The sequence below is a fragment of the Lissotriton vulgaris genome, chromosome 8 (genome assembly GCF_964263255.1).
Source record: "Lissotriton vulgaris chromosome 8, aLisVul1.2, whole genome shotgun sequence".
NCBI classification, from domain to species: Eukaryota; Metazoa; Chordata; class Amphibia; order Caudata; family Salamandridae; genus Lissotriton; species Lissotriton vulgaris.
Genome location: NC_141696.1, coordinates 1362185697 through 1362211287, shown reverse-complemented (window position 1 = coordinate 1362211287; position 25591 = coordinate 1362185697). Strand labels below are relative to the sequence as shown.

The window sequence follows — 25591 nt, the reverse complement described above, 5'->3', positions numbered from 1 at the left end:
ACATATCTCCTTTCGTTTACTGCCGCTGTGAAATCAACGCTTCTCTTCTTTTCCGTACTGCCGCTGGAAGAGAGATGAAGTTCGGTTCTTTGTCGTCGTGTTGAGGTTGTTTCCAATCGTCGCCAAATAAATGTGATATCTTGATCATAAATAAAAGAACTGGAGATCATGAAGCAAGTAGGTGGGTTTATTTACCTCAGCCCCAAACGGACACTTGGTCAACTGACCAAGTACAAATCATGTTCCAAATAAGAATACAGAACATAGGTTCTATGACCTTAAAGAGATAGGCAAGAAATATGAAAGAGAAAGGACACATTATCACAATGTCCTTGTGTAATATAACTGGTGTCATGTAAAGTGCTCCAAGTCCTTCCAGTGGACTTTGCACTATATAAAACAAGATATGATGCAGTTAGGAGGGAGGAAACTAGCGACAGGGTGGGGAAGTGGCATGTAGTGAGTGAGCAGAGAACATGGCATGCAACAATGGAAGTGAATTTGTGGTAGGGATGGGCAAGCCACGAACAGAATGTGGTTGCTCGAAAAAAAAAAAAAAGAAACAAAAAGTATGTGACAAGTGCATGGCCAGTGGAAGGACACTGGCCGCGGAAGCAGTACTTGGTCCAGGCTCCACAGCAAGGACAAAGACGTGAAGTCGAGCAGGAAGCAGGAGGCAAGAGGAGGTGCTGACTAACAGGAAGAAAGGAGACTACAGTGACATGGGAGGCAACAACTGGTAAGCACAGGTAAGTAATGGGCAGGCTCTAAGTCCCTTTTAAGACTTATTTTGCTACAAGAGATTTCATAAGCACGGTACAAGCGCCGTATAGGCGAAACCTAAAAAGGAAAACAAAACTGAACACATATACTGAAGCGCATTAGTGCTGTTTGTTTTACGAAAAAAGCATTTAAGACGATCAGGAAATGACAGAAAGACCTGTTTTCCTTTCCCAAAAGTTAAGCAGAAAAAAAGAAGCAGTTAGAAAAGACGATGACCCAATATCCAAACTACTTCAAAAACTTACTGAGTAACTCATCAAGACCACTTTCAAACCAGATGCATGACAGAAGTCAGCACATCTGTGTGGTCAGCAATATTCAGCCTGGCAACCCTTCACCAAAATAAAAACATCAACTCGAGGCACAGTACATGTCAGACTACAAAAATCTCAAGTGGCTGTTTCAAAATGGTGAAGTCACACCGCAAAACATAATGCAGAGGGAAAATCAACCTCATACCTCTGCATTTAAAACACAAAGAGTGCATTCTGGGTTCACATGTGATACAGAAAGACATACAACTCTAGTGGTACAGTGAATTTCATGTCACCACTATACCTAGAGGTCATAGATTCAACCTTTGTACTGAGTAACAAAGAGCACAACAACACCTACATGATGTGCTTTGCTGCAGCATGGTTAAACACGTCATCGGAATGGAACAGAAGCAACTAAGGGGTCAATTCTAGCTAGGCTCCTGAACTCATATTGTGATCCGACTGCGATGCACTGGGAAAATAATCAGAAGGAAGTATAAAAGGCAAGCCAGACATTGAAACACATACAAACTTCCCGCATAAGTAAAAATGAAATGACTTAATTTCATCCAGAAGCGTACATGGTACTTCACTGCAATCTTACTGCAAAGTGCTCGGTCTCTCGGACTATAGCTCCATTTGGTGTTGTTTAGGGGACATTTCAATCAAGATGCCAACTGCATCATTCTATTAAGTGCTAGTAAAAAACAGTGGGTGTAAATCTTTATCTCTGAATGTGCATGCACAGAAGTGCATGAAAGTGGGTCTACTGATCTTATGTATGAGTAAAAAAATGAATAATAGGGCCAACGGTAAGTGTTCAAAGTTAACAGTTCATGCTAGACAACTTGATGTGTGTCGTGACAAATTATTCGGGTCCACGTGGGGCAGCATGAGGAGTCCAGGCATAACGACCATTATCTGAGCCAATAGGTTTGCTAAACACTCCTGAGTGCTGACAGAGGCAATATAAAACAAGTATTGCCAATATCACTTTGTCTGTTGTAGGCTGCTCTCCCTTTTAGCTTTGTCACTGCTTGTTTTTCTAATTTTTCTCGTTTATGTGAAACGTTTTTGTCGGGGGAGCTGTCTTGCCCTCATCAATGTAAAAAATGTCCAAAAGCAAAATTATTTTTTTTGTCTCAAAAACCACGCATAACCATAGTAGTCCCTGACATTGAAAGGAACTACTTTGCATGACGGTTTGCTCCTTGTCAATAATGGTTCAAGCACAATCACACAGTAAACATAACAAGCACTGGTAAATGCATTAGGTTTTGCTTATATGATTAATTATAAGCTGTTTTTGTTGTAAGTTGTAGCTTGCTGAGTAGTTGTACAATATAAGTTACAGAAAGTCTATTAAAGTGTTATGACTTGATTATGTACAAAAATGCAATATATTTGCTATTACAATTGGTATGGTAATAGCAAAAATTAGAAAAATGAAATGAAAGAGAAATAATAGAATTAATTGATTTAATAGCAATATTATGTATTTAGAGGAGTGATGACAACTTTTGGACCCAGTGCTACTGCACCTACTGCACCATTCAAATCATGATCCTAACTACACGTGTCACTGCCTGTTTAGTAATGGAATATTACAATATTTGGTGTTTAGAGGGGTTCCTAGAGCTTTGGACCCTGGTGTCACTGCACCTGCTGCACCATTGAAATCATGACCCTAGTGCCTGCAAGGTAACTACACTTGCGACTGCTTATCATGTAGTTAAATATAGCAATGTTTTGTGTTTAGAGGAATTTTGACAACTTTTGGCACTGGTGCAACTGCACCTGCTGCACCATTCAATTCATGGCCCTAGTGCCTGCTAGATAACTGCACTTGTGATTGCCTGTTTAGGAATAAAACATACCACTATTAAGTGTATAGTGGGGATCCTGGAGCTTTAGGTCCCAGTGCCACTGCACCTGCTGCACTATTGAAACAATGGCCCTAGTGCATGCTAGATAACTGCACTTATGAATGGCTGTTTAGTTGTAAAATATAGTCATATTAGATGTTTAGGGGAGTTCTGACAAATTTTGGGCCTGGTGCCACTATACCTACTGCACTATTCAAATAATGACCCTGTTGCCTGCAAGAGAACTGCACTTGTGAATGCCTTTTTCATAGTAAACTATAGCAATATTTGGCGTTTATTTGAGTTATTACAACTTTGGCCCCAGTGCTACTGCACCCGCTGCACCATTTAAATCAAGCCCCTTTCAGTTGCAAGGTAACTGCAATTGTGACTGCATGTATAGCGGTAAAATATAGCAATTATCTATGTTTAGAGGAGTTCTGACAACAAATGGGACCGGCGGCACTGCACCTGCTGCACCATTCAAATCATGACCCTGTTGTCTGCAGGATAACTGCACTTTTGACTGCCTGCTTAGTTTGAAATTTTAGCAATTATCTAGATTCAGTGGGGTCCGTAGAGCTTTTGGCCACGGTGCCACTGCACCTGCTTCACCATTCAAATCAAGTCCCTTTTAACTGCAAGGTAACTGCAATTTTGGCTGCCTGTTTAGTAGTCAAATATAGCAATAGTATGTGTTTAGAGGAGCCCTGACAACATGTGTGCCCGGTGCTAATGCACCTGTTGCACCATTCAAATCATGACCCTGTTGTCAGCAAGGTAACTGCACTTGTGGCTGACTGTTCAGTAGCAAAATATAGCATTGCTCTTGTATTTTAACTTTATTTTTAATGAGCATTGTTTATTACAACATTTAGAATTTGATCATAAATTCATAATGAACAAACAGATTAAGTTGAAAAAAATCAAACAGATAATGCCTACAGAGTGCAAAGAAAAAAACTGCGACATGAATAGGAAATGCCACTAACGTTCTAAGGCTAAAGCATCTGCTTTACACAACTAAGTAATAAAAAGCAAGCATTCCAGCATACTGTTAGAAGCTGTCTGCCTTTTCCATGGGAAGAGATCTTATCTCGACAGTGAATGGAGCTTAAACAGTGTGAACAGCTGTAGTAGAAGCATTGTAAATGCGTGGAGCCAGGTGAAGTTAAACAAAAGTTTCACACAAAAGCGAATGAACACAGTAATGTGGCTATTGCAAACTGATAAGACCCCTTTTTAAGATATATTAAATACAAGAGATTGCAAAGCGCATGTGCTGTGCAGGCGAAACCTAAAAATGAGGGAGTGTTCAGTATTAATTTCTGCCCAATTCCGGTAATTGGTCAGTATCCCCCATCTCCCTCAATTCTGGAAGTTTTCCTCAATATGTTGAAGCAGCAGCACATGTGCCCATTCACAAAACGAAGTTTGCAGCTCCCAGATACAGGAAACAGGACTGCTGCCTCACTCTGTGTGATGTACCAGCCAGCAAACTCATCACACCACAGGTAAAAGGGCTCCAATGCAGCTGATGTTGTAAAGGGGGGTTCTTCCTTGAAGTCCTTCCTTACAGTAAGGGGTTTAAACAAACAGTTCAAAGCCAACAGGTATGGTATAAATATGCCAAAGCAAATAAAAAACAGGCACATACAAATGCTCTATACATGTGCTGCACGCACAAATGCTATTTAGCAGATTAAATCCTGCCCTATAAGCTTTGCCAATGCTTGGTAAAAAGTAGCAATAAAAGATTGTTTTCAATATTTATTGCTTTAAGGAGATAAAGAGTTGAGTTTGTCAGGCTGATGACTGAGTGTGCTTTTCAGATATAAAACAATCCCTCATACAGTCCAATGGAAGCACTTCTCTGAAGGTGGACTGGTCACAAATAAGCCAACAGCAAGAGGTGAAAGAGTGATACTCCTCTGGGTGGAGACAGAGCCCATTCCATGTGCATTTTAAAGAAGCGGTAACAGTAAGTTATTAGACAACTACGCTGTCAAGTCAGATCAAAAAAAGATACATCAGCCACTATGAAAGAATTGCAGTGTGATGACACAGAGAGCGATATGTGTCAGCTACTGGTAATCAGATAGTTAACTAGTACAATAATGCTTCCTAATCAATCAGTAACATGACATAAACTTTCAGAAGGTTCACAATAGCAACTGTGCTTTGTGTTCGGAAGTCCTTCACTTTATCACAGGCGAAATATCGACCTGCACATATACAAAGACTATAATATCGACTTCCAAAATATTGTCAATATAAGTGTAGGTTAGCCATCATTAACTCCACCATGAGAAATTTGCCTGAGTTAATATCAAGGTCCTGATACATATGCAGGTCTGTATTTCGACTGGGATAGTAAAGTACATCTTTCCTCTATTCTAATAGTTAAATTATACTGTTCGATGACTGTAATTCCAATATATAATTTTCTCTGGAATCCATTTTGAGACAGAAGTGTCCATGCTAATGGCAACCGTGCTCTAAGATTGACTTCTTTCAAACTTTCTATCACTCATAATAGAAATATGCAAAAGAATGCTCAAACTCCATGCTGAAGTTCTCATTTCAAAATGTTCTTTAAATGAAATGTAGCCGTCAAATATCTTTTATGTGCTTAAAAACAATATATTCAGCGAAGCAATTCTAAGTATAGCAATGCCTGCTGGAGATTATTAGGAAGCTATTCCAGTTCTTTTTCTGAAACTGTGTTCCAGGGTGATCTAAACAGGTCCTTGAGGTAAAACTTTCATAATAGAATCATACAGCAGCTCTTTATCGCTGACAGAAATGTATTTACCTTGCAGCGCTTAAATGTCATTACCTCCGAATTAACCCAGAACCCTCTGCTCAGCTGAGGCATGAATGGCAGAAAGAGGCTGATCAAACATCTAGATTTCAGAAGCAGCCTCAGCTGCATATTTCATTTACCTGAAAATGGATTTTTTAACATTAAAAAGAGCAAAGCTCTTAAATGCACAATGAAACTGGGACTGGTTTCAAATGAAAACGGCGACCAGGTAATTCCACCATTCTTTTTTTGATCCAGTGTGCTAAGAACTGTTGGGGGGGAGTGAAAGTCCCCTAAAGCGCGGTAAACTACTTTTGTTAGTGTAGCAGTTAATATCAATCACTCAACTTACAGTTTGGGCCAGACTGGCGCTAATATGAACCTTGGTGGAAAGTCAGTCGGAGTTTGTTGCAAATTCCCTTTACCATTGCATTATGAAAGCAGATTGTGGAGGTGGTAAGGTGTGGCCAGAATGGCGTATTTCTTGTGTTGCATTTTATTGTGGAGGTGATGTGTTTTTTTGGGCGGCTGTATTTTAATCCTGAGATATTGCATTGTAATGCTGTCATGTTGACTGTGGTTGTTGTGTTGCATTCTTTGGAGGCTATTTTGTTGTCTTTAGCCCTATGCTTTTAATTTGCTTTGTGCTATGTCATTGTGCAGTGTTCTGTTGTTTACTTTTGAAATGTCAACAAATGCTGCTACATTTCTAACTAAAATCAGCAGATTCATTTAAACTTCCAATGACAAAATGACAAACCACCCTTTGCCACTGCCTACGGTGGTAAAACACCACTACTCCAACACTTCATCTATGTAAGAAACCAGTCAGCTAAAAGCTGTGTCAGAGGCTAGCCTTAAATTAACAATTCCAGTGGTCCTTTAGATGACAGGGCCCATAATCTGCACAAGTGAAGCATAGATTCAACAAAGGCATGTGTATACACCACACGAAGAATCAATTCAGATGTCTAACTAAACAGAAATGTTTCAATGAAAATCTATTCAGAAATGTTTAAGAGTATACCCAGGGACGGCTTCTCCTCTAAGGCGGAGAAGCGTCACTGCACTGCTCTGTGAGCAGGTGAAAAATAAAAATAAATGATAATAATGCATTGTTATTATAATTTTATTAATCTGTCCTTGCTCAGCAGGTATGGGGTGGGGTGGGACGGGGTCGGGCTCTGTAAGTGCGCATGACAATCTGGCCGGCCGTCTTGGGCCAGCCAAACAGTCACGCACACTTAGCATGTTCTCCACCGGGCTGTGTTGCACAGCCTGAGTGGAGAACAAGCCCAGGTTTCCACTCCCTCTCTGAGAGCCGAACCACAGCATTCAGAACAATGACAACGCTGATATCATAAGTATCGTATTTGGCTAGGGAAGTCTGGAAGCCTGGGTACTTCCTGTACCTGCCCCTGGAGTCCTGGAAGAGGGTGCAGCACAAAGGCATTTTTTTTTTCTTTGTTCCCTAAACCCTGTGACCCGCCCCCCACTGTTGTTAAGTAGAAGCCGCTACTGAGTATACCAACGGAAAACCGAAACTCTTTACCATTTATATATTCATTGTGCCTTTGTTAAGCTACCATTTTTGTCACCAGTGGTGGCATGGTGTATTGATCATGATTTGGCACTGATCTGTCAGCGATATTGTATTTAAAAGATTTATTTCGTACTTTGAAATAGAACGATAAATGTACTTCAGAATAGGGAGTAACAATAAGGGATACAAGTGAAGAACTCAAATACTCCCTTAAATACAAAAAGTGAACATAAAACCACTCAGGACAGATAAGAGTTTGGTGTCTCTTGTCTACCCATGCGCGAAAGAACAGTGCTATCTGAGACGCCACTTCAGCGCTCGATTTCCGTGAATGCTTATCACCTTCCTCTGCGGTTTAAATTAACCCTTCGACAGAGGCTTGAATCAGACGAACCGATTGATTTATGTAATCTCTTTATAGGAGAACCGAGGAACTGTTCCTCCACTTTAGTCCGGGCAATTTGATTTCTGCCACCCCGCTGAGTAAAATAAAAAGACTATGTCGGAGTATAAGACAACGCACTTTATAGAAAAGGAAGATCCTCGCCTCGCGGTTACTCAACAATATACGGTGGAATATGTGACCACAAGGTCTTCGCATAGTCCCTTCTACATTTATAGGCAGCACCCGCTTTAACCTAAGGACATAGATTTTAAGGGTAGTTTCCTTTGTATGCTAAAAACACAGCGGCTTAACACGTGGACTCTCGAGAGTTTTTCCATTACAGTAAAGGACTTGTCCAAGCCCTGATGAGAATCCCCCACGACTACAGCGGGATTCGAAACGCGTAGGCTCCATCCAATTGGTCTACAAATGCTCGTGGCTACCATTTCTTTGAATCCCGAGCACAGTGTTGTACATTACTTTATACCATTAGTTTCAAACTTTAATTGGTCCACAGAAATATAAGAATGTACTGATGAAACAGACAAAATTTGTTTTTGTAAATAATTGTAGACATTGGTATTTGTTCTTAAATTTCCCTTTTTTCCCCATCCTTTCCCACCTTTCCCCAAGTATATATATATGTCGAATGCCTGTGATATGCATGAATTTAGAATAAATGGTTGAATGCCTGACCAATATCCCTCTGCCCCACGTGTCTTTATAAAGTTCCTTTGTGTATATATAAACAAAGTGTAACATTGATATATATGTTGAAAAAATCTTTTTGAATAAAAAAACTATTGAATAGTATATCCCCATCTCTGATTTTTAGTGCAGATTTGTGGTGGTTAGTAGCCTTTGTGAAATTATACTTATCAGTACTGGCATCTTGTTTTGTTTGTGAAAGATAAGAGTTTGGTCTTCCCCAAGCACCTCCATCCACCGGCCCAGGATTTCAGGAAAATGAAAAAAAAACTGATTTAGGGGCTCAATGAGATGAGAAGCCTAGTTCCATGTTAATTTACCATATTCTTCAACATCACCTGCTATAGTAGGGCATTACATCAACCCGGGAACACCCCTTTTAATAGCGAATTTAAGTTATGCTTACTCTGTTTTTAATTAAATATACTTAATCGTAACTATTTTATCATTATTTCCCTTTGACAATATAATGCCATAAAGTCTAGTGGAGGATATGTGGTGATAGGGTGATGTAGTGGGGATATACCCAGCCTGTAGTCAGAGGGGCCACAGTCAATACATTTTCGTGGGGTCCCACTCTCGACTTTCACCTTGTAAGTCTTCGTAAACAAACAAAAAAATCTTTCCAGGACAAGAAAAACAGTTATTGTCCCCACCTAGTAGCAAGGCTGTGTAAGCAATCTGATCACGAATGAGAAGTCTGGGTCTGCATTTTTTATTATATATTGTATTTTTTTATTTAGTAGAAGGCGCAGAGGGCGCTAAAACAATGCAGTACACTGTCCCATTGAGTTTCCTGTATTCATTATGTTTATTGCTAACGTTGCTCTTACCCAGTTCTAACCGTGCTCCTTCCCACCCCCCAACATTGCTCATGAAAACTGTTTGGTTCTCTGAAAAACACAAACTAATAGAAATAAATCAATAAATATGGCGATTGCCCCAGCAAGTACTCAGTCAACGAAGAAATAAAGGTTGCAATGCAAATAGGATAACCATGTTCTCATTCTGACCAGACATCTACTGGAGCTAGTTCCTAAAATCATTTGTCACATGTTACAAACAACATAAAAATGAACACCATTCAAGAATTGAATCCTGACCGTGTGTATCACGCTTCTCTTCATGATAAACTCAACTACTGCCTAAAACAAAACATTGAAATCGTGCCTTCCTCTTGCAAACAAAGGAGTATAAGTCATGCCCAGGCAAAGATAATACAATTCCTTCCAATCTTTAAGCATTCCCTACACATTCAAAGCAAAGGATTCATTTTCAGTCAGCCTCACCACTTTTGCAAGACACACACTGTGCTCATTGCATCTGCATACTTCTTTCTATAAAGAACATAAACCTGTAAGCCATTCATGGTTTTGAGTCTGAAGAGTGTGAGGCTCTCTTCAAGGGACCTTCCATCTTCCAGAGGCACCGCTTCCATCAATGCTGAACCCGCAGCCCCACAGCTGGATGCATGGTACTGGAGGTGGGATCCCCATAATTTTTACATGGCCCATGGAACAATGACAATATCCAGGGATACCTTCCCGGGTCCCACCACCCAACAAAAGGGGTATCATTTGCATTTGCTCACTGGTACCATGACTATGGGTAGTACTGGCACGTAATTCTCTTTTTGTTGGGAGTCTTTGAACAGCCAAAGGAAAATAATCCTAACGATTACCATTATCCCTTAGGGGGTCCCTGGGGACTCTCTGTGTCTTGCCACATACAGCTAGAAAACAGGGAGGAATGGTAGGGACTCCCTAAGACCTGGGGTGTGAAACAGCAGGCCAGACTGACAACCCACCACCATCCTTCCTCCCACCCAAGACATGTTAACATTTGGCAGCACCCGCTGGTGAGTGAGTGGTGTGCGACCCCACCCCCTTTTTGAAATATTTAAGCGGGCTGACGAGCCTGGGACCCCGCACCCACGCGCCCGTGTGGTACTTGACCTGGCAATATTTGGCAGCCACCGGCAACCCCAGAAGATAAGAAGATGGCCTATTCCCTGCTGATGAGGGGTAAATACCCCGAAACACGTGTCCAGGGATGGCGAAGAAAGATACATCGCGGAATACAAAACTACACTGACCATAGTCCTTAGGGGCGATCCCGCTGGTGAGTGAGTGGTGTGCGACCCCACCCCCTTTTTGAAATATTTAAGCGGGCTGACGAGCCTGGGACCCCGCACCCGCGCGCCCGTGTGGTACTTGACCTGGCAATATTTGGCAGCCACCGGCAACCCCAGAAGATAAGAAGATGGCCTATTCCCTGCTGATGAGGGGTAAATACCCCGAAACACGTGTCCAGGGATGGCGAAGAAAGATACATCGCGGAATACAAAACTACACTGACCATAGTCCTTAGGGGCGATCCCGCTGGTGAGTGAGTGGTGTGCGACCCCACCCCCTTTTTGAAATATTTAAGCGGGCTGACGAGCCTGGGACCCCACACCCGCGCGCCCGTGTGGTACTTGACCTGGCAATATTTGGCAGCCACCGGCAACCCCAGAAGATAAGAAGATGGCCTATTCCCTGCTGATGAGGGGTAAATACCCCGAAACACGTGTCCAGGGATGGCGAAGAAAGATACATCGCGGAATACAAAACTACACTGACCATAGTCCTTAGGGGCGATCCCGCTGGTGAGTGAGTGGTGTGCGACCCCACCCCCTTTTTGAAATATTTAAGCGGGCTGACGAGCCTGGGACCCCGCACCCGCGCGCCCGTGTGGTACTTGACCTGGCAATATTTGGCAGCCACCGGCAACCCCAGAAGATAAGAAGATGGCCTATTCCCTGCTGATGAGGGGTAAATACCCCGAAACACGTGTCCAGGGATGGCGAAGAAAGATACATCGCGGAATACAAAACTACACTGACCATAGTCCTTAGGGGCGATCCCGCTGGTGAGTGAGTGGTGTGCGACCCCACCCCCTTTTTGAAATATTTAAGCGGGCTGACGAGCCTGGGACCCCGCACCCGCGCGCCCGTGTGGTACTTGACCTGGCAATATTTGGCAGCCACCGGCAACCCCAGAAGATAAGAAGATGGCCTATTCCCTGCTGATGAGGGGTAAATACCCCGAAACACGTGTCCAGGGATGGCGAAGAAAGATACATCGCGGAATACAAAACTACACTGACCATAGTCCTTAGGGGCGATCCCGCTGGTGAGTGAGTGGTGTGCGACCCCACCCCCTTTTTGAAACATTTGGCAGCAAGTACAGCTGCCAGATTCTAACATGCATTATGTTTGGCTGCCAGCTAACAAGGTCAAAGGTGGAATCCCACCACTTCATTGCCAGTATCTCCACCTCTGTCCCTCTTCTGGATGCAGAAAATAGGGGTCTCAATAGATTTAGAGCAGTGGTGTAGCTGGGTGGGCACTGTTTTAGGGGGCAGCGGGAGGGCGGGATCCGTGTCTGTTGACTACCACCCTCCTCCCGGCCCTAAGAACAACTCGTCCGTCGCCCCCCCAATTCATCAGTCGGACGCCACACTCCTCCGCTCTTACCTCCACCCAGGCCGTAAACTTAAGGACTGCCCCGGGTGGCAGTGCGCCTAGCTACGCCTCTGATTGAGACAGGAACTTTGAACATATTCAGAAAATTAATTGAGAGGCATGACAATGGCAACACGGTTTAAAATATCCAACTTTCAGGAACCTTGTGCAACTTAACAATTTTATAGAAAAATCCTTATTAAAATAAAAATGGAGCCCCCTGGGTAATAAAGTCTAGCCAAGTGATGTTCAACCAGCAAATGATAATCTACCATTACAAATGCAATTCAGAGGCGGGCCAGACCTCTTTAAAATTGGCACACTATTGCATTCGCGAGTTCAATTCCAGTTTTCCAGATGGCTGCAGCCAAGCGATTGAAGGGGAATGCATCTACAAACATATATTCTTCATCTAAATGATCATTGATTATCGACAGGCCCTTGTACTTAGCCTTTTTAAGACATAATCAATCTTCACAGTTATCACTTTCCCCAAAGTAGGCTGAATTGATTCTGAGAGGAATAGTTACTTACAGGTCATGCAGACTAGAAGTGACCTCACACAGAGCTCACAGGGCAGCCTCCACTTCTTCTGGACCTTTGATACTAGAGGGGGAAGGATGATCTCTGCTGGCACGTAGAACTGGATTGCGTAGGTGACGAAAATCCCGAAGGAATACAGAACTTTCACCAACTGGTACAGCCTTTTTAAAACAAAAGCATTTAACAAAAGCATTACATTTGCAGTCATGCCTTACAATGGGTTCATTCTTTTATTATAGTTTGGCAGTATTTATCACCTTCCGAGTGTATAGATATTACATCATTATGTAGAACAACAATTCATAAACATACAGTTTAGAGCTCTGTAATGGAGCAGCATTTTATTTTACAATAAAAGTTGTACCTGTTCACACTATTGCATCTTATTACTGGATCCCCACAAACTCGGTCCTACTGAAAGCGCACTGAAGTGCCAAGTACTGCCTTTTTACGCTTGGGCTTTAAGCGAATAACTGAGTTGAACAGTCAAGGGTTACTCTTGCAGGGTGATGTAAATGAACAAACCCAGATACAGGTAATAAATAAATAAATAAATATATATCTAGATTAAATTATATTTATTGACTATGTTTGCCAAGCTTCATTGCGAAATAAGTAGACTGCCTGGTCAGTGTCAGTACCTTTGAAAGGAAAAATATAAATTTTACTCACTGGTAAATTCAATATTTTAGTAAAAATGCTCCTATTCAATCAGATTACTGCCTACGATAGCCACCCTATCTAGCTTCCTTACCTTCAGCTCTTCCTCTTCGCTCTGCCTGCTTGCACTATGAGCCTGTTCCTTCCCCTTCTATCACTAAAGTTAGTAATCTATTTGACAAAAAGTACTCAGACACTTGTTAGTTCAAGAGTTTATTGGCATCTACCTCCAGCTAGTTAAGTTATAGCATATCAGTCTCGTATCTTCCCTTCTACTGTCTGCCAGGTAGAATCCCAGACACCCCAGATTCCAGCTGATGACGCCGCAACATTAAAGGGTCAGCAACCTGGCAAGATACAGGCCACAACACAGTTATACGTGTTAGTACAAGTTGTTTTTCTTCGCGCCTCAAAGTCACAGTTCGCTTGATGTTATGGTTGGTAGTCCTTGCCATGTACCTATGCATGGTTTGATGTCTGCTTTGGTGTATTACCTTCTTCTCAGGGCTATGAACCTATTGTATACTTCCTCCAAGAGTAACAAACTGTGATTCGTTGCTGCTTGTGCTGGGGTTACCACATCAAATTCCAATAAAATGTCCTAAAATGAAAAATGCAACAGAGTCAAAGTTAAATGCCTTATTCTCCGAAGAGGGCTAGACCTCTTGTAAGGCAGCTCAACCTAATCGCTGCACACATTTCAAGGCACAGGAACACCCATATTTTCAAACCTGATTTGCATATAGCAGTGTACGAACTGGGGTGGCAAAGTGAGCTAAAGAACGATGATGGATTTAACCCTGATCTGTGACTGGGGGTGAGTATCTGAAAAGTTTCAGCGCTCCGTCCATCATCTCCTTGTGTTTGCTTTGTTCTCACTAAGTTTGCAGGGTATGCCCAGACGGGGGTTCCTTGCTCACTTTGCCACTGGATTCCAGCTGGCCTGGCTGATGAGGGCTGTGAGCCGGAAACCGGTCCCAGGATGCTTGTTTCTGGTCCAGGGAAGACATGGCTTGGCAGTTCGGGCTGGACTGTTCCCATGAGGCACAGGGACAAGACTGATTTGGATATAGCTGTGTCTGAACTGGGGTGGCGAAATGAGCTAAGGAACGATGATGGGTTCAACCCAGATCTGTGACTAGGGGGGAGTGTCTGAAAAGTTTCAGCGCTCCGTCCATCATCTCCTTGTGTGTATCTTTGATTTCAAGCAGGAACTCTGCACCAACGCTTGAGGAAGGACAAAGTCAGACCACCAATGGAGTCAGGTTCAGGCTCAAAGGACTCTAGAAATGACTTGCTGCTGCTGCGATCTGAAGGAGAAGGAGAGAGGCTTCCTTGTGTTCTGAGAACCTGCCTTAAATTTCAAGAACCATAAGGCCATCTGCAGATTTGTAGGACTCCTGACTTAGCATGGAGTTGTCCAAGACGAAGGACCCGTTTTCTTTGTCCACCCCAAAACTGGGATAAACAAGGCTGACAGCAAAGCCTTGACTTTTGCTGATTGTCTTCAAAGGTAAAAGATGAAGGAATTTCTGTGTGTTATGCCGCCAGGAGCAAAACTGAAGAGCTAAAGTAGCCTTTGCAGTGAACCATGGTTGTTATGCCGCTTGCTTGAGGTTCTCCTCGCACCCGAGACACACTTTCCTATTGTCTGGGGACTGTAAGACGGCAGACCTTGCTGCATACACTCTGTGGCCCCCCCATAGTGCTGTTGCATAAGACTCTAAAGATTACATCACCTACTTTGACAACAGACCCTTTTGTTGTTCCATATTGCCTTGTGCACTAGCACACAAGGACCACAACCACTCATCTGTCCAATTGACAGTCCCACTACACCCAGTGTTTCATGACCACAAGCTGAAGGACTGCAAACAGTGGCATAACATTAGCCCCCGCAGGCCCTCGTGGTTCAATGTAGTCCTCTGGCACTGTGCAAGGGTAACAGGCCCCTGGCCTGAGAGTTCATGACTGGGTCTATGGGGTGGGGAGGCCCTTCATGTACTTTGCAGGGGGGCTCCCTCAAGTTTCATCACACCACTGACTGCAAATACACATGCCAGAATTCAGTGATCGCATAGAAACACAAATACACATACCGTTCTCTAAGAAGAACCATTAGACTGTACTAAAAAGCCTAGGTAGAACTTTGTTTCTCATGAGCACGCCAGAAACTGCTAGTTTGCCCATTGCACTGCAAATGCTACTAGAGTGAACATACTGCTAATGCACATCTGGAGGATCCAGGATGCGGGAATATTATAAGTGCTAAACATACCTTACTGTAAAGCCATAAACATTTTTATGGTATTGAACCTTCTAACATGAATAACAACCTTGTGCTTGCTTTAGAGTTACAAAACTAGCTGGGTATTGCAATCAATGTGCACCATTCAAATGCCACACTATCTTAAGATTATACCCCACACCACTTTTCAAGAGTAAATCCTGACTGTTTTCTCTCACTGTGGCCTGACAGTGAAAACCTAACAAGGAGTTCTTCAGTACTCCGCGAGATTACAGTTATATCTGGTTCCAGAAATTTCAGGGACAACAGGCGATACTGCCCAGCTGCCCCACAGTTGTTTAGCCCCCCAGAGAATTAGGCTGATACACTAAAATGTGAGAAAATGGTCTCATACCAGCACAGTAGCCACTGGCTTCACCAGCTAGTTATCAAGAATGGACGTCCTGAGTGAAGCCATCACCACAACCAGCATTTCAGTGTACATTTGTGGGGAAGATAGGCAAAACGGCAGGACCAAAAACTGAAAGTGCTACGATCCACAGTGAATTTGAGATAAAGCCTGTGAGCAAGGAGAAGCAGTTTGAGAGTCTGAGAAAACTTGGCTCTAGGACTGCATTAGAACTTGTCCTGCCAAATGAAGAGGTTTGAGACAGAGATCCAGGATGAGTCCGAGGCCTCTGTCCTTGCAGGGGCTGACGGGAATAGGGTAAAGAAGAGGACTCAGGGGGACTGTTGGACTTAGCCCTTTTTGCAGGGTCACCTTTTTGCATTCCTCCGGTATTTTTTCTGACCTCTTTTTGTTGTTTTTATGAATCAGGGCACTTTACCACTGCTGTTCAGTACTAAAGTGCATGTGCTATCCACGGGGACTGGTGTTGGAATAGTAAATTAAATGAATCAATTTTGCGCCCCCCAGCGCAATGCGTGGTAACAACTTTCGTTGTTACGAACGCGTTGTAAAGGTACGCGTTGTCAATGTATGCGTTCTAACGTCATACATCCCATGTCAGTGTCTTATCAATAAATATCTGGACCGTTTCTTCAATTAAGTGCTGGTCGCAATGAGCTTTAATTGCTTTCTTTAACATAATAAGAGACTGTAGGAGTTGGTGGGGTTTTGGTGGGTGTGGGGTTTGGGTAAGAAGCACTCTGAGGTGAGAGAGTGTAACATGAGTGATGTCGGTTGGGGGAGGGTAGCACATGGGCGAGGAGGGCAGAACAGTACACGGGGCAGAGAACTGACAAACACATGCAATCTCTATGAGTGTTTATACAAAAAGAAAAAAGAAATTCCCTAAAAGAAAGTAGTGGAAGCATAAAAGCCACCCAATCAGAGAGACGATAAAGAGGCTATCCTCCAAGGAAGGGATAAACACAAAATTGAAAACTATGACACAAGAAGCAAGCAAATGAGGAACAGTAAAGACAACCAATGGTAAACATTGGGTAGCGCTGCAAGCTCCTGTATGTTCTGGATAAGTGTACAATATGTCTTTCACAACTAGACAGCCTGGGCTGACTGGTAGGCTCAACCTAATGAAGGGGATCATATGCACAGGCAGTCATTGCAAATACAGGGAATTATTGCAGGAAAGTCATCCTTTTTGCCCTGATCAACCCAATTTTTTTATTGATGCTGATGGTTACTGTTAGAACCCAGAGTCTCTAGTTGGCAACGGAATGCACCTTTGTCAAATAGGGACCCTTCGTCCATGTCAGGGCAAAGGAGTTACACGCTGAAGATAACCCCTGCTGACCCCATTGGTAGCTTGGCACAAGAAGACAGGCTTATCTCAGAGGCAGTTTGTGAACACATACAGTAATATAGATGAACCACTACAAACGGACACCACACCGGGATGTATCAAAAATAAGTAAGCTTTATATATTTATCACAAGACCTTAACGACAAAAAATCCACAGTACGAATAAACTTTACGGTTGCTCAAAAGTAGGCTTTAGCTTCAAGTGTCTCTGGCAACAGATAACCCTAATTGGAGTTATCACTTCAACGCACAACAGAGTTCTCGGGGTACAGGCCACCTGCCAGGAGCGCAGCATCGGTCCCGGAGTCACACCTGGACTCTCACGGGGCCGTATCTCCAGAAAAACAAAAAGGCTCTTCCCTGCGTCAGGGAACTGCTATGTCGTGTGGCACATGGTAACGTCGGTTCCTTCCTTCAGGGGAAAGTGATGTGGCGGGGCCTGGAATGCAGATGCAGACATGGGGCTGCTTCGGGTCTTACCGGAGAGGAGGTGAAGTTAAGGCAGTGCCAGCACCACAGGTCGTTGCTGATGTCTTTGAGTCAATAAGTGTTCGGTCACTCTTGTTGATGATCGGCTCCCTCCAGATGATGATCTCGGAGTCAGCTGTAGTACAGCGGCAGGCGTTGGTCTATGGGGCGAGTCGGAGCAGCACTCACTGTATCATTGCAGGAAGCGGCGTCGTTAGCTGAATGGAGTTGCAGAGTTCCTCTGTAGCAGCTGAAACCACAGTTCCAGCACCCCTCAAACAGAAGAGGGGAAGTCGTTGGTATCCCTGCGTCTTTAAACAGGAGGCTAGCTCGCTCTAGCCCTTGGAGAATGTTTGGCAAGATGATGAAAGTTTCTTCCTTGGTCCTTTCTACGTCTCCTTGGCACGAGAGACACCACCACAGGCCAACCCACTATAGTGCTCTGGCAGAGGGGACAACTCCTGTGGTCTCCGGGAGCTCTTCCTCGGCAGAGGGTCGTCTTGTTCGTTCCCAAAGTGATCCTAAAGATCAGGGGTCCGGGCCCCAGTATTTATACTCATAAATACTTTGTCCTCTGATGGCAGAGGGCCCTTTGCCTGGTCAGAACCAGTTTCAGGTGCATTCCGCCAGTGCGTGTCCTCTTCCTTTGTCAGGGTGGACCTGGCTCTTCAGACTCCCCCTGGGGGGTGGAGCCGCCGTTGTGGGAGATGGCCCAGCTCTTTTCAGACCCAGGTACCTACTCCTCCCCACCACTCTCAGGACGATCAGCCTAGTGCTGTCACGCCCTACCTCCTGGAGTCCCCCCAGCCCTGTCACTCGCAAACTCAGACACACAATACACACGCTAGCAGAAGCAGACTGGATGGGCAGGGAAGAAAATACCGTCTTTCTAAAAGGGGTATTTTCAAACACAGAATGTTAAAATCAACTTTCCTAAAAGATGCATCTTATCATTCTGAGTTCAGGCATACTAAACTCGATTCTCTACCTGGTTCCTTGGGTCCGTTAGGATTATAGGGTTCTGCAATCGAAAGTGCCCAGTCTGGCCTACCGGGAACAGGTAGCCTTGCAATAGTGAAAAACTTGCTCGGGTGTAATTCACTATCAGTTCGCAGCACACACTTCAGGGCATGACCTGCCTCCTACATACAACGCACCCTGCCCGAAGGCCTTCTGTAGGGGTGACTAACATGTCACAGAGGGGAGGTTCACAGACCAGCGAGTGGTTGCATTTGCAGAGTCACACAGTGGCACAGGCTGCGTAAGGCGCTCTGCGGTGGCAGGCCAGAGTCATACTTTACGAGCTACTCCGGTGGGTGGCACAACCGGCGCTGAAAGCCCACCAGTAGCCTTTGAATTACAAGCCCCGGGCACCCCTTGTGCACAATACGAGGGTCTGACAGTAAATCAAATACACCAATCAGGAACTCACAAATTAACATTACTTTACTCAGGGAGCACTTGTACTGCGCACTGGACGACAGTGGTGCAGTGCCTAAAGCGTCTAAACCAGCAAACATCAAAAAACAGAGGAGACAATCCGTCAAAAAAAAGACGGGAGACCCATGCCAATGGTGCCAGGTCTAATAGTTACTGACTCCGAAGGTACCCTGGGCTCTGCTAACCAGGCCAGGGGACAGTGCTCTGTCCGCTAAAGATATATGGTAATTGATATAATTCTTGGCCAAGACAACCTACCTGTAAGTCCCAAGTATATGGTATGGCATGTAGGGTTAGAGACCCTAGTGGACTGATGCACTCAAGTGTGCACTGCTGTGGTGTCTGGTGTCATTTCAAAGCCAGGAATGCCTTGCAGGCTGGTTTTATAATAAAATGTCCAAATTAGACTTTAAAATTAAAAGTACTTCCATAGCCCATAACTACATTTTTATACCTTATATAGGCCTTAAGGGTAGGGTGCATGGTTATAAAAAGCAGGGAAAATACAAAATATGTTTTTTATGCCCTGGTAAGGAAAAAGAGCCAAAGTCGTTTTTTCCCTATTGTAGTGCTGCTAGCCCCACAGGCTAACATGGGAAGGCTTTATTAAACTTAATAAAGTCCATCTTTTCTTGAGGATAGTTAGTAATTGCATTCAAAATATCAAAATAATGGTTCCAATAAATCCAACACCTTGCCAAGGTGGGATTTATCATAACTATTACAGGAAAGTAGTTTTAGAACTTACTATCCTGGGTATACCTAAAGCGGCCTTGTATCAGCCTTTTCTGATTGGTCAGCCTTTGACAGCCTGAGTGAAGCTGCTCCCTGAGTAAGTATGAAGAGGCCTGGAGCTCATAACATACAGCCATTTAGTGGGAGGATATTTGCTTCCTGGAGAAGCCAGGGAGAGGAAGGGTGCTATTGAGATAAGATGGACTTCAAAGGAGGGAGAACAGACATCATAGGACCCAGGCGAGTCCCCACTTCCTTGATACCCAGCCAGATGGGAGCCGCCCTAATTCGATAAGGAGGGGCACTGGAAGGGGAGCATAGGGAGTTGTTAGCTACACCTTTTGGTGGGGAGACAGACAGACCAAGACACAAACACAGACACACACAACACACACACACACACAACCCACATGAGATTTCTTCCATTTTGATTTTTGTGGGAACAATGCATTCTGGGTCAAAAATGTGCCACACTACGCAGAAAGTGGTCATAGCAGAGGGAGGCAACTTTATCCCTATTTGTTAGGGTGTCCCCACTTTTGCTAGTCAAGAATGGAGAATAAATATGGGAGAGGTCCAGGAGCTCCTCAGAACTCTGGCTGGAACAAAATAAGAATAAGGACTGCTCTGCTGGACCTTTGACCTGCACCAAAGAAGGCTTGTCCTTAAAGCAACTGCACTTGCTGCACTTTAATGGCTCCACAAAGAAATAACCCTGCCTGACTCAAAGGAAAAGGAGTGGACTCCCTGATCAGCAACAGGTACAACAGATCTACAAGTCACCTTAAATCCCAAAGAGAGGATCACCCCATCCGACCAGCTGCAATTCTATTTCTCCTGAACTTTGCAGGCGCATTGTGAGATTTGAATCCTATCCCCCAAGAGGCAATCGAGAGTCTCTGAACCCTTGGACTGAGCTTGTGGCCACTTATTTCCCCAAATGAACTCAGAAATAACAAGATCTTAAGTCTGGCAACTTTCTGCAGTTTTGCAGTAAAGCTCCAGTAGGAGACCAGCTCAATGTCGAGAGTCAAGCCGCAGTCTTCAACTCGCGAATCAGCCTTTCCGCGCCGGTTTGTTCCCCTCAAAACATTAGGGCTCCTCGCTGTTGATGTCGATCACAAAGACTACTAGAGGCTCACCCAGACATTGTGCTACAGTAGGCTGCCATTATTGAATCAAACTCCAGATCTGAGGGACCCAAAGACTCGTCGTCAAGAGAAAAGCTCGAAGAAAAAGACTAAGTCTGAAGGGAATCTTGTGAGCGGGACCTAGCCCTCTGCTTATCCGACCCACATTCCATTGCAGTCGGCCTAAAACTTTGACTTTGTCCAGGTCCAGCTAAACCAGATAGCCGCAAGTGTTTTATGCTTTTTGGTGCTAGAATGCACAATATTACATTTATTCTTTAAAAATTAATTTCTCCAGTTCCCTTCAATTGATGTGTGCTGTTTTGGTGTTGTTTCAAATAAAAATAATTATTCTCTATTTTTATAAATTGGGGTTTGATTTTTATTGTGTTTGTCTTTTACTTATTTATTGTCTTAGTGGTATTAAACACTTCAAACAAATCTGTCTCTTAAGTTAAGCCTGACTGCTCGCTTGCTAATCTATCATAGGTTGAGAAAGGAATTATTTATTGAGACTTGACCGGACCCATTAGGTGATTGTGAGAATATTACTAGCTGAGGGTGGATACCCCCACCTACTAATAACCTATTTTCCTACAATTATGTTTATATTTATGTAATTCTTTGTTTTATATTGTGCCAAAGTATTTTGTCTAGGATCTGCATCTGAGGACTTTGTTAGAAATAAAAATCATGTTAGGAGTTAGTGGAGGTTGATGATGTAAGTGGAACAAAAACAGGTTGGAAGTCCAGAAAAGAGTGAACACTGCTGAGAACACAAAAGTATAAGGAATACAAGCTAAGTCTTGTAGTCTGTGGCCCAGCCTGGCGCTGGTGTCTGCCACCCGTGGGGCATTACTCACTAAAGGAGACAAGTGTCTCATACTGCCCATTGGAACCCAAGTGCTCTGCTTTTATGTTGATTGCTCCCTGATCATAAGTGACCCGGTGTTAAACAGCTGAGTGTCCGTATCTCATAAAACCATCTACAGCTCTAGAGATAGGGCTGCGGGAACATGGACCATTTTAGCCCAAACTTAGTCGCTGCAACCCAACTGCTCCATCCAACCACCAGAAAGTCTGCCACAGTTGCCGACACTCCCACCACCCCTTGTCTCCTGCTCGAAACAGGTGGATAATGAGATAAGAAAAGGGTCTGCTATGTGGGTAACATGGATGCGCATGAAAACAGCTTTCAAGGACCGGTTGGACAACAACGCACACAACGGCAAGGAACTCTTCAACATCGTGAAAGAGCTCTCCAACCCCAGCGCAGGAAACAACGACATCACCCCATCGCAAGACCTCTGCAACTCCCTCGCTTCATACTTCCACAACAAGATCGCGGACATACACAACAGCTTCAACAACCAACCAACGCACACCATGACCGAACAACCACCCCCCACCACCACCCTCCACGCCTGGACTCCGATCAGCACCGAAGACACCATCCGCACGATGAACTCCATCCACTCCGGATCACCGACCGACCCCTGCCCTCACCACGTCTTCAACAAGGCCGACGCTGTCATCGCACCCCACCTGCGAGACATCATCAACACATCCTTCGACACCGCCACCTTCCCCGAGAGCTGGAAGCACGCCGAACTCAGCGCTCTTCTCAAAAAACCCACAGCGGACCCCACCGAACTCAAGAATTACCGCCCCATTTCGCTCCTCCCGTTTCCAGCCAAAGTCATCGAGAAGACCGTCAACAAGCAGATGGCCGCCTTCCTCGAGACGAACGGATCCCTCGACCCCTCACAGTCCGGCTTCCGAGCCAACCACAGCACAGAAACCGCCCTCATCGCCGCCACCGATGACATCCGAGCCCTGATGGACAATGGAGAAACAGCGGCCCTCATCCTCCTAGACCTCTCCGCGGCATTCGACACGGTCTGCCACCGCACCCTAGTACGGCGCCTCAGCAACATCGGCATCCAGGACAAGGCGCTGGAATGGATCGTCTCCTTCCTCGACGGAAGAACACAGAGAGTCCGCCTACCACCGTACAAGTCAGAGGCCTCCGAAGTCATCTGCGGCGTCCCCCAAGGATCATCTCTGAGCCCCACCCTCTTCAACGTCTACATGAGCCCCCTCGCGGCCATCGTACGCAAACACAACCTCAGCATAATCTCCTACGCCGACGACACCCAGCTGATCCTCTCCCTGACCAACGACCCCGCCGCCGCCAGAGCCAACCTGCACGAAGGGATGAAAGAGGTAGCCGAGTGGATGACGACCAGCCGCCTGAAACTGAACTCGGACAAGACGGAGGTCCTCATCCTGGGCTCCTCACCCTCCGCCTGGGACGACTCCTGGTGGCCTCCCGCCCTGGGCACCGCACCCAAACTGACAGACCATGCACGAAACCTGGGCGTCATCCTGGACTCCTCCCTCTCCATGACCAGGCAGGTCAACAACGTCTCCTCGGCGTGCTTCAACATCCTACGCATGCTAAGGAAGATCTTCTGGTGGATCCCCACCGAGACCAGGAAGACCGTCACCCAGGCCCTCGTCACCAGCCGACTGGACTACGGCAACGCACTCTACGCCGGTACCACCGCCAAGCTCCAGAAGAGACTCCAGCGGATCCAGAACGCCTCAGCCAGACTCATCCTCGACATCCCACGAACCAGCCACATCTCCGAACATCTGAGAGACCTTCACTGGCTCCCCGTCAACAAAAGAATCACCTTCCGCCTCCTCACCCACGCACACAAAGCCCTACACGACCAAGGCCCGAGCTACCTCAACAGCCGAGTCAACTTCTACGCTCCCAAACGCCACCTCCGATCAGCCAACCACGCCCTCGCCGCCGTCCCCCGCATCCGAAGAGCGACTACAGGAGGAAGGTCCTTCTCCTACCTGGCCGCCAAGACCTGGAACTCCCTCCCGACCGACCTGCGCCTGACCCAAGACCACCTCTCCTTCAGGAAGAAGCTGAAGACCTGGCTGTTCGAGCAGTAGCGGCACCCCCCCCCCCCAGCGCCTTGAGACCCTACGGGTATGTAGCGCGCTTTACAAGTGTCAACGATTGATCGATTGATGCAGAAATGGGCCCACATGCTATTTCCCATTCTGGGGCAAGCAATTCCTGATGCCTGGATTTTGGTGGGAAAAATACCAACTGGAATCAATAATTCTGGCCCCGGTATCTCCAACGTCAAACTTTGAGCACCTCTTAACGAGGCCCACAGTGGTTCTTTGCATGTTATTGTTTTGTAAACCGATCAGAGAAAATCAAAGCCCTCCACATAATACGTGGCTGCAGTTATGAAGGTTGGCTGACTCAGTGGGTTGTTGGCCTGTTATGCTCTGTATAGCACAGTCTCGGATACTTTAACAGCTAGCCCTACCCAGCTGAGGTTGGTAAAAATAAGTTTAGTTGGACGATTTTAAAATCTAACGTGTTGCCAAGGTACAGTTCAGAGGGTGTATCCTTCATACTGTGCCAAGATTGAGCATAGCAACCCCTGCAGAGACAGATCTGCTCTGTTCTTCATCTAAAAGAGAGCCAAGTGCTAAAAAATAATCTCGGATGGGTAGCTGCTGTGCTCCGATCGCAGGATCAAACCAAGTGATGATGTCTCACGGCACAAACACCACCTCCCGATCTCTCTAGATATTAATTAGCTTGGATTCCAGTGGGATCAATGGATCTACACATCCAGTTGTGTTTCTAGTATTTATCCGATCTGGATAAAGAAACTGAACATACATATCTCACTTATTGGCACTTCCACAAGGACTTCAACAGAAGGTATATTTGGCTGCTTTAAAGGCATTTCATTCTCTCCAGGAGTAAAGGCTCACTCTGGACCAGATGAGCAAAACATTCCATTTTAATATGGTACAATCTCAATAAAAATAATTGCCCTATTCAGTTCACAAGCTCAGCAAGCAAGGAGGGCCACTCCAGTGATTCCCGTTTCCCCTCTTTAATATCATTATCCTACAAAGGCCACTGCCAGCACCATAAACGAGCATGTGACTGATGGTGCAGAGCTACTCAGAGTTCATGACCATTTCAACATGGCTGCCAGACATGCAAGCCGTGAGAGCCCAGTAAAGCATGTTTGGTAGCAATATTGGAATTTAGTGGCCCAACACCACTTCTTGAGGAGAATCAGACACAGAGACAATTTAAGGCATGGGCAAAGTGGTCTGTGGCCCTTGGCCCATGGCCCCAGCCTTTCTGGGGGACCCTTGATCGATCCTTTCTTTTCTACAGGCAGTCCTGTCCTGATAACTGTGAATGATTCTTAAACACAGATTGTTTTAAATACTAATTTCCTTTAATTTATTTTTAATACAGGTGATGTATGGGCGTCTATTACAGACTTTTTGCTGAGAAATGTTGTATTCAAGTTTCTCAGCACCATGCAACATTCATTAAAAAGTTCCTTTTAGATCAAAACAGGACCTTACATATGAGAAATGGCAGTGGGTGGCAGAGATTATTTGCAATAATATTTGTGGGTTGCTGCTTGAAATGTGTAAAGTGCAGCGGTTACCCTAGGGTGTCCTGGCGCTAACTACAGTCCTCCAAGTGATACATGATTTGCAAACCAGTTTATGAATCAAACAGCCAGGTTTTTAGATCCTCCCTAAAAGTAAATAAATCAGTAGCATTCCTCAGATAAAATGGGAGGTTATTCCAATCCTTTGCCGCACATGCAGCAAAACGTCTGCCTCCCCACCTAGCTTTTTTTTATAGGTAGTACTATCACTAGTTTTGCTCCA

General features: G+C 44.9%; 1 protein-coding gene across 2 annotated transcripts in view; it reads right to left on the bottom strand.

Annotated features, from left to right (window-relative positions):
• Nucleotides 1-25591, bottom strand: part of SLC36A4 (solute carrier family 36 member 4) — a 1006806-nt gene that overhangs the window by 502271 nt on the left and 478944 nt on the right. For both annotated transcript variants that reach the window (XM_086935317.1, XM_086935318.1), the window contains exon 11: nt 12387-12556. In XM_086935317.1, coding sequence (XP_086791443.1) covers nt 12387-12556 — 170 coding nt within the window. The remainder of the gene's footprint in view (nt 1-12386; nt 12557-25591) is intronic.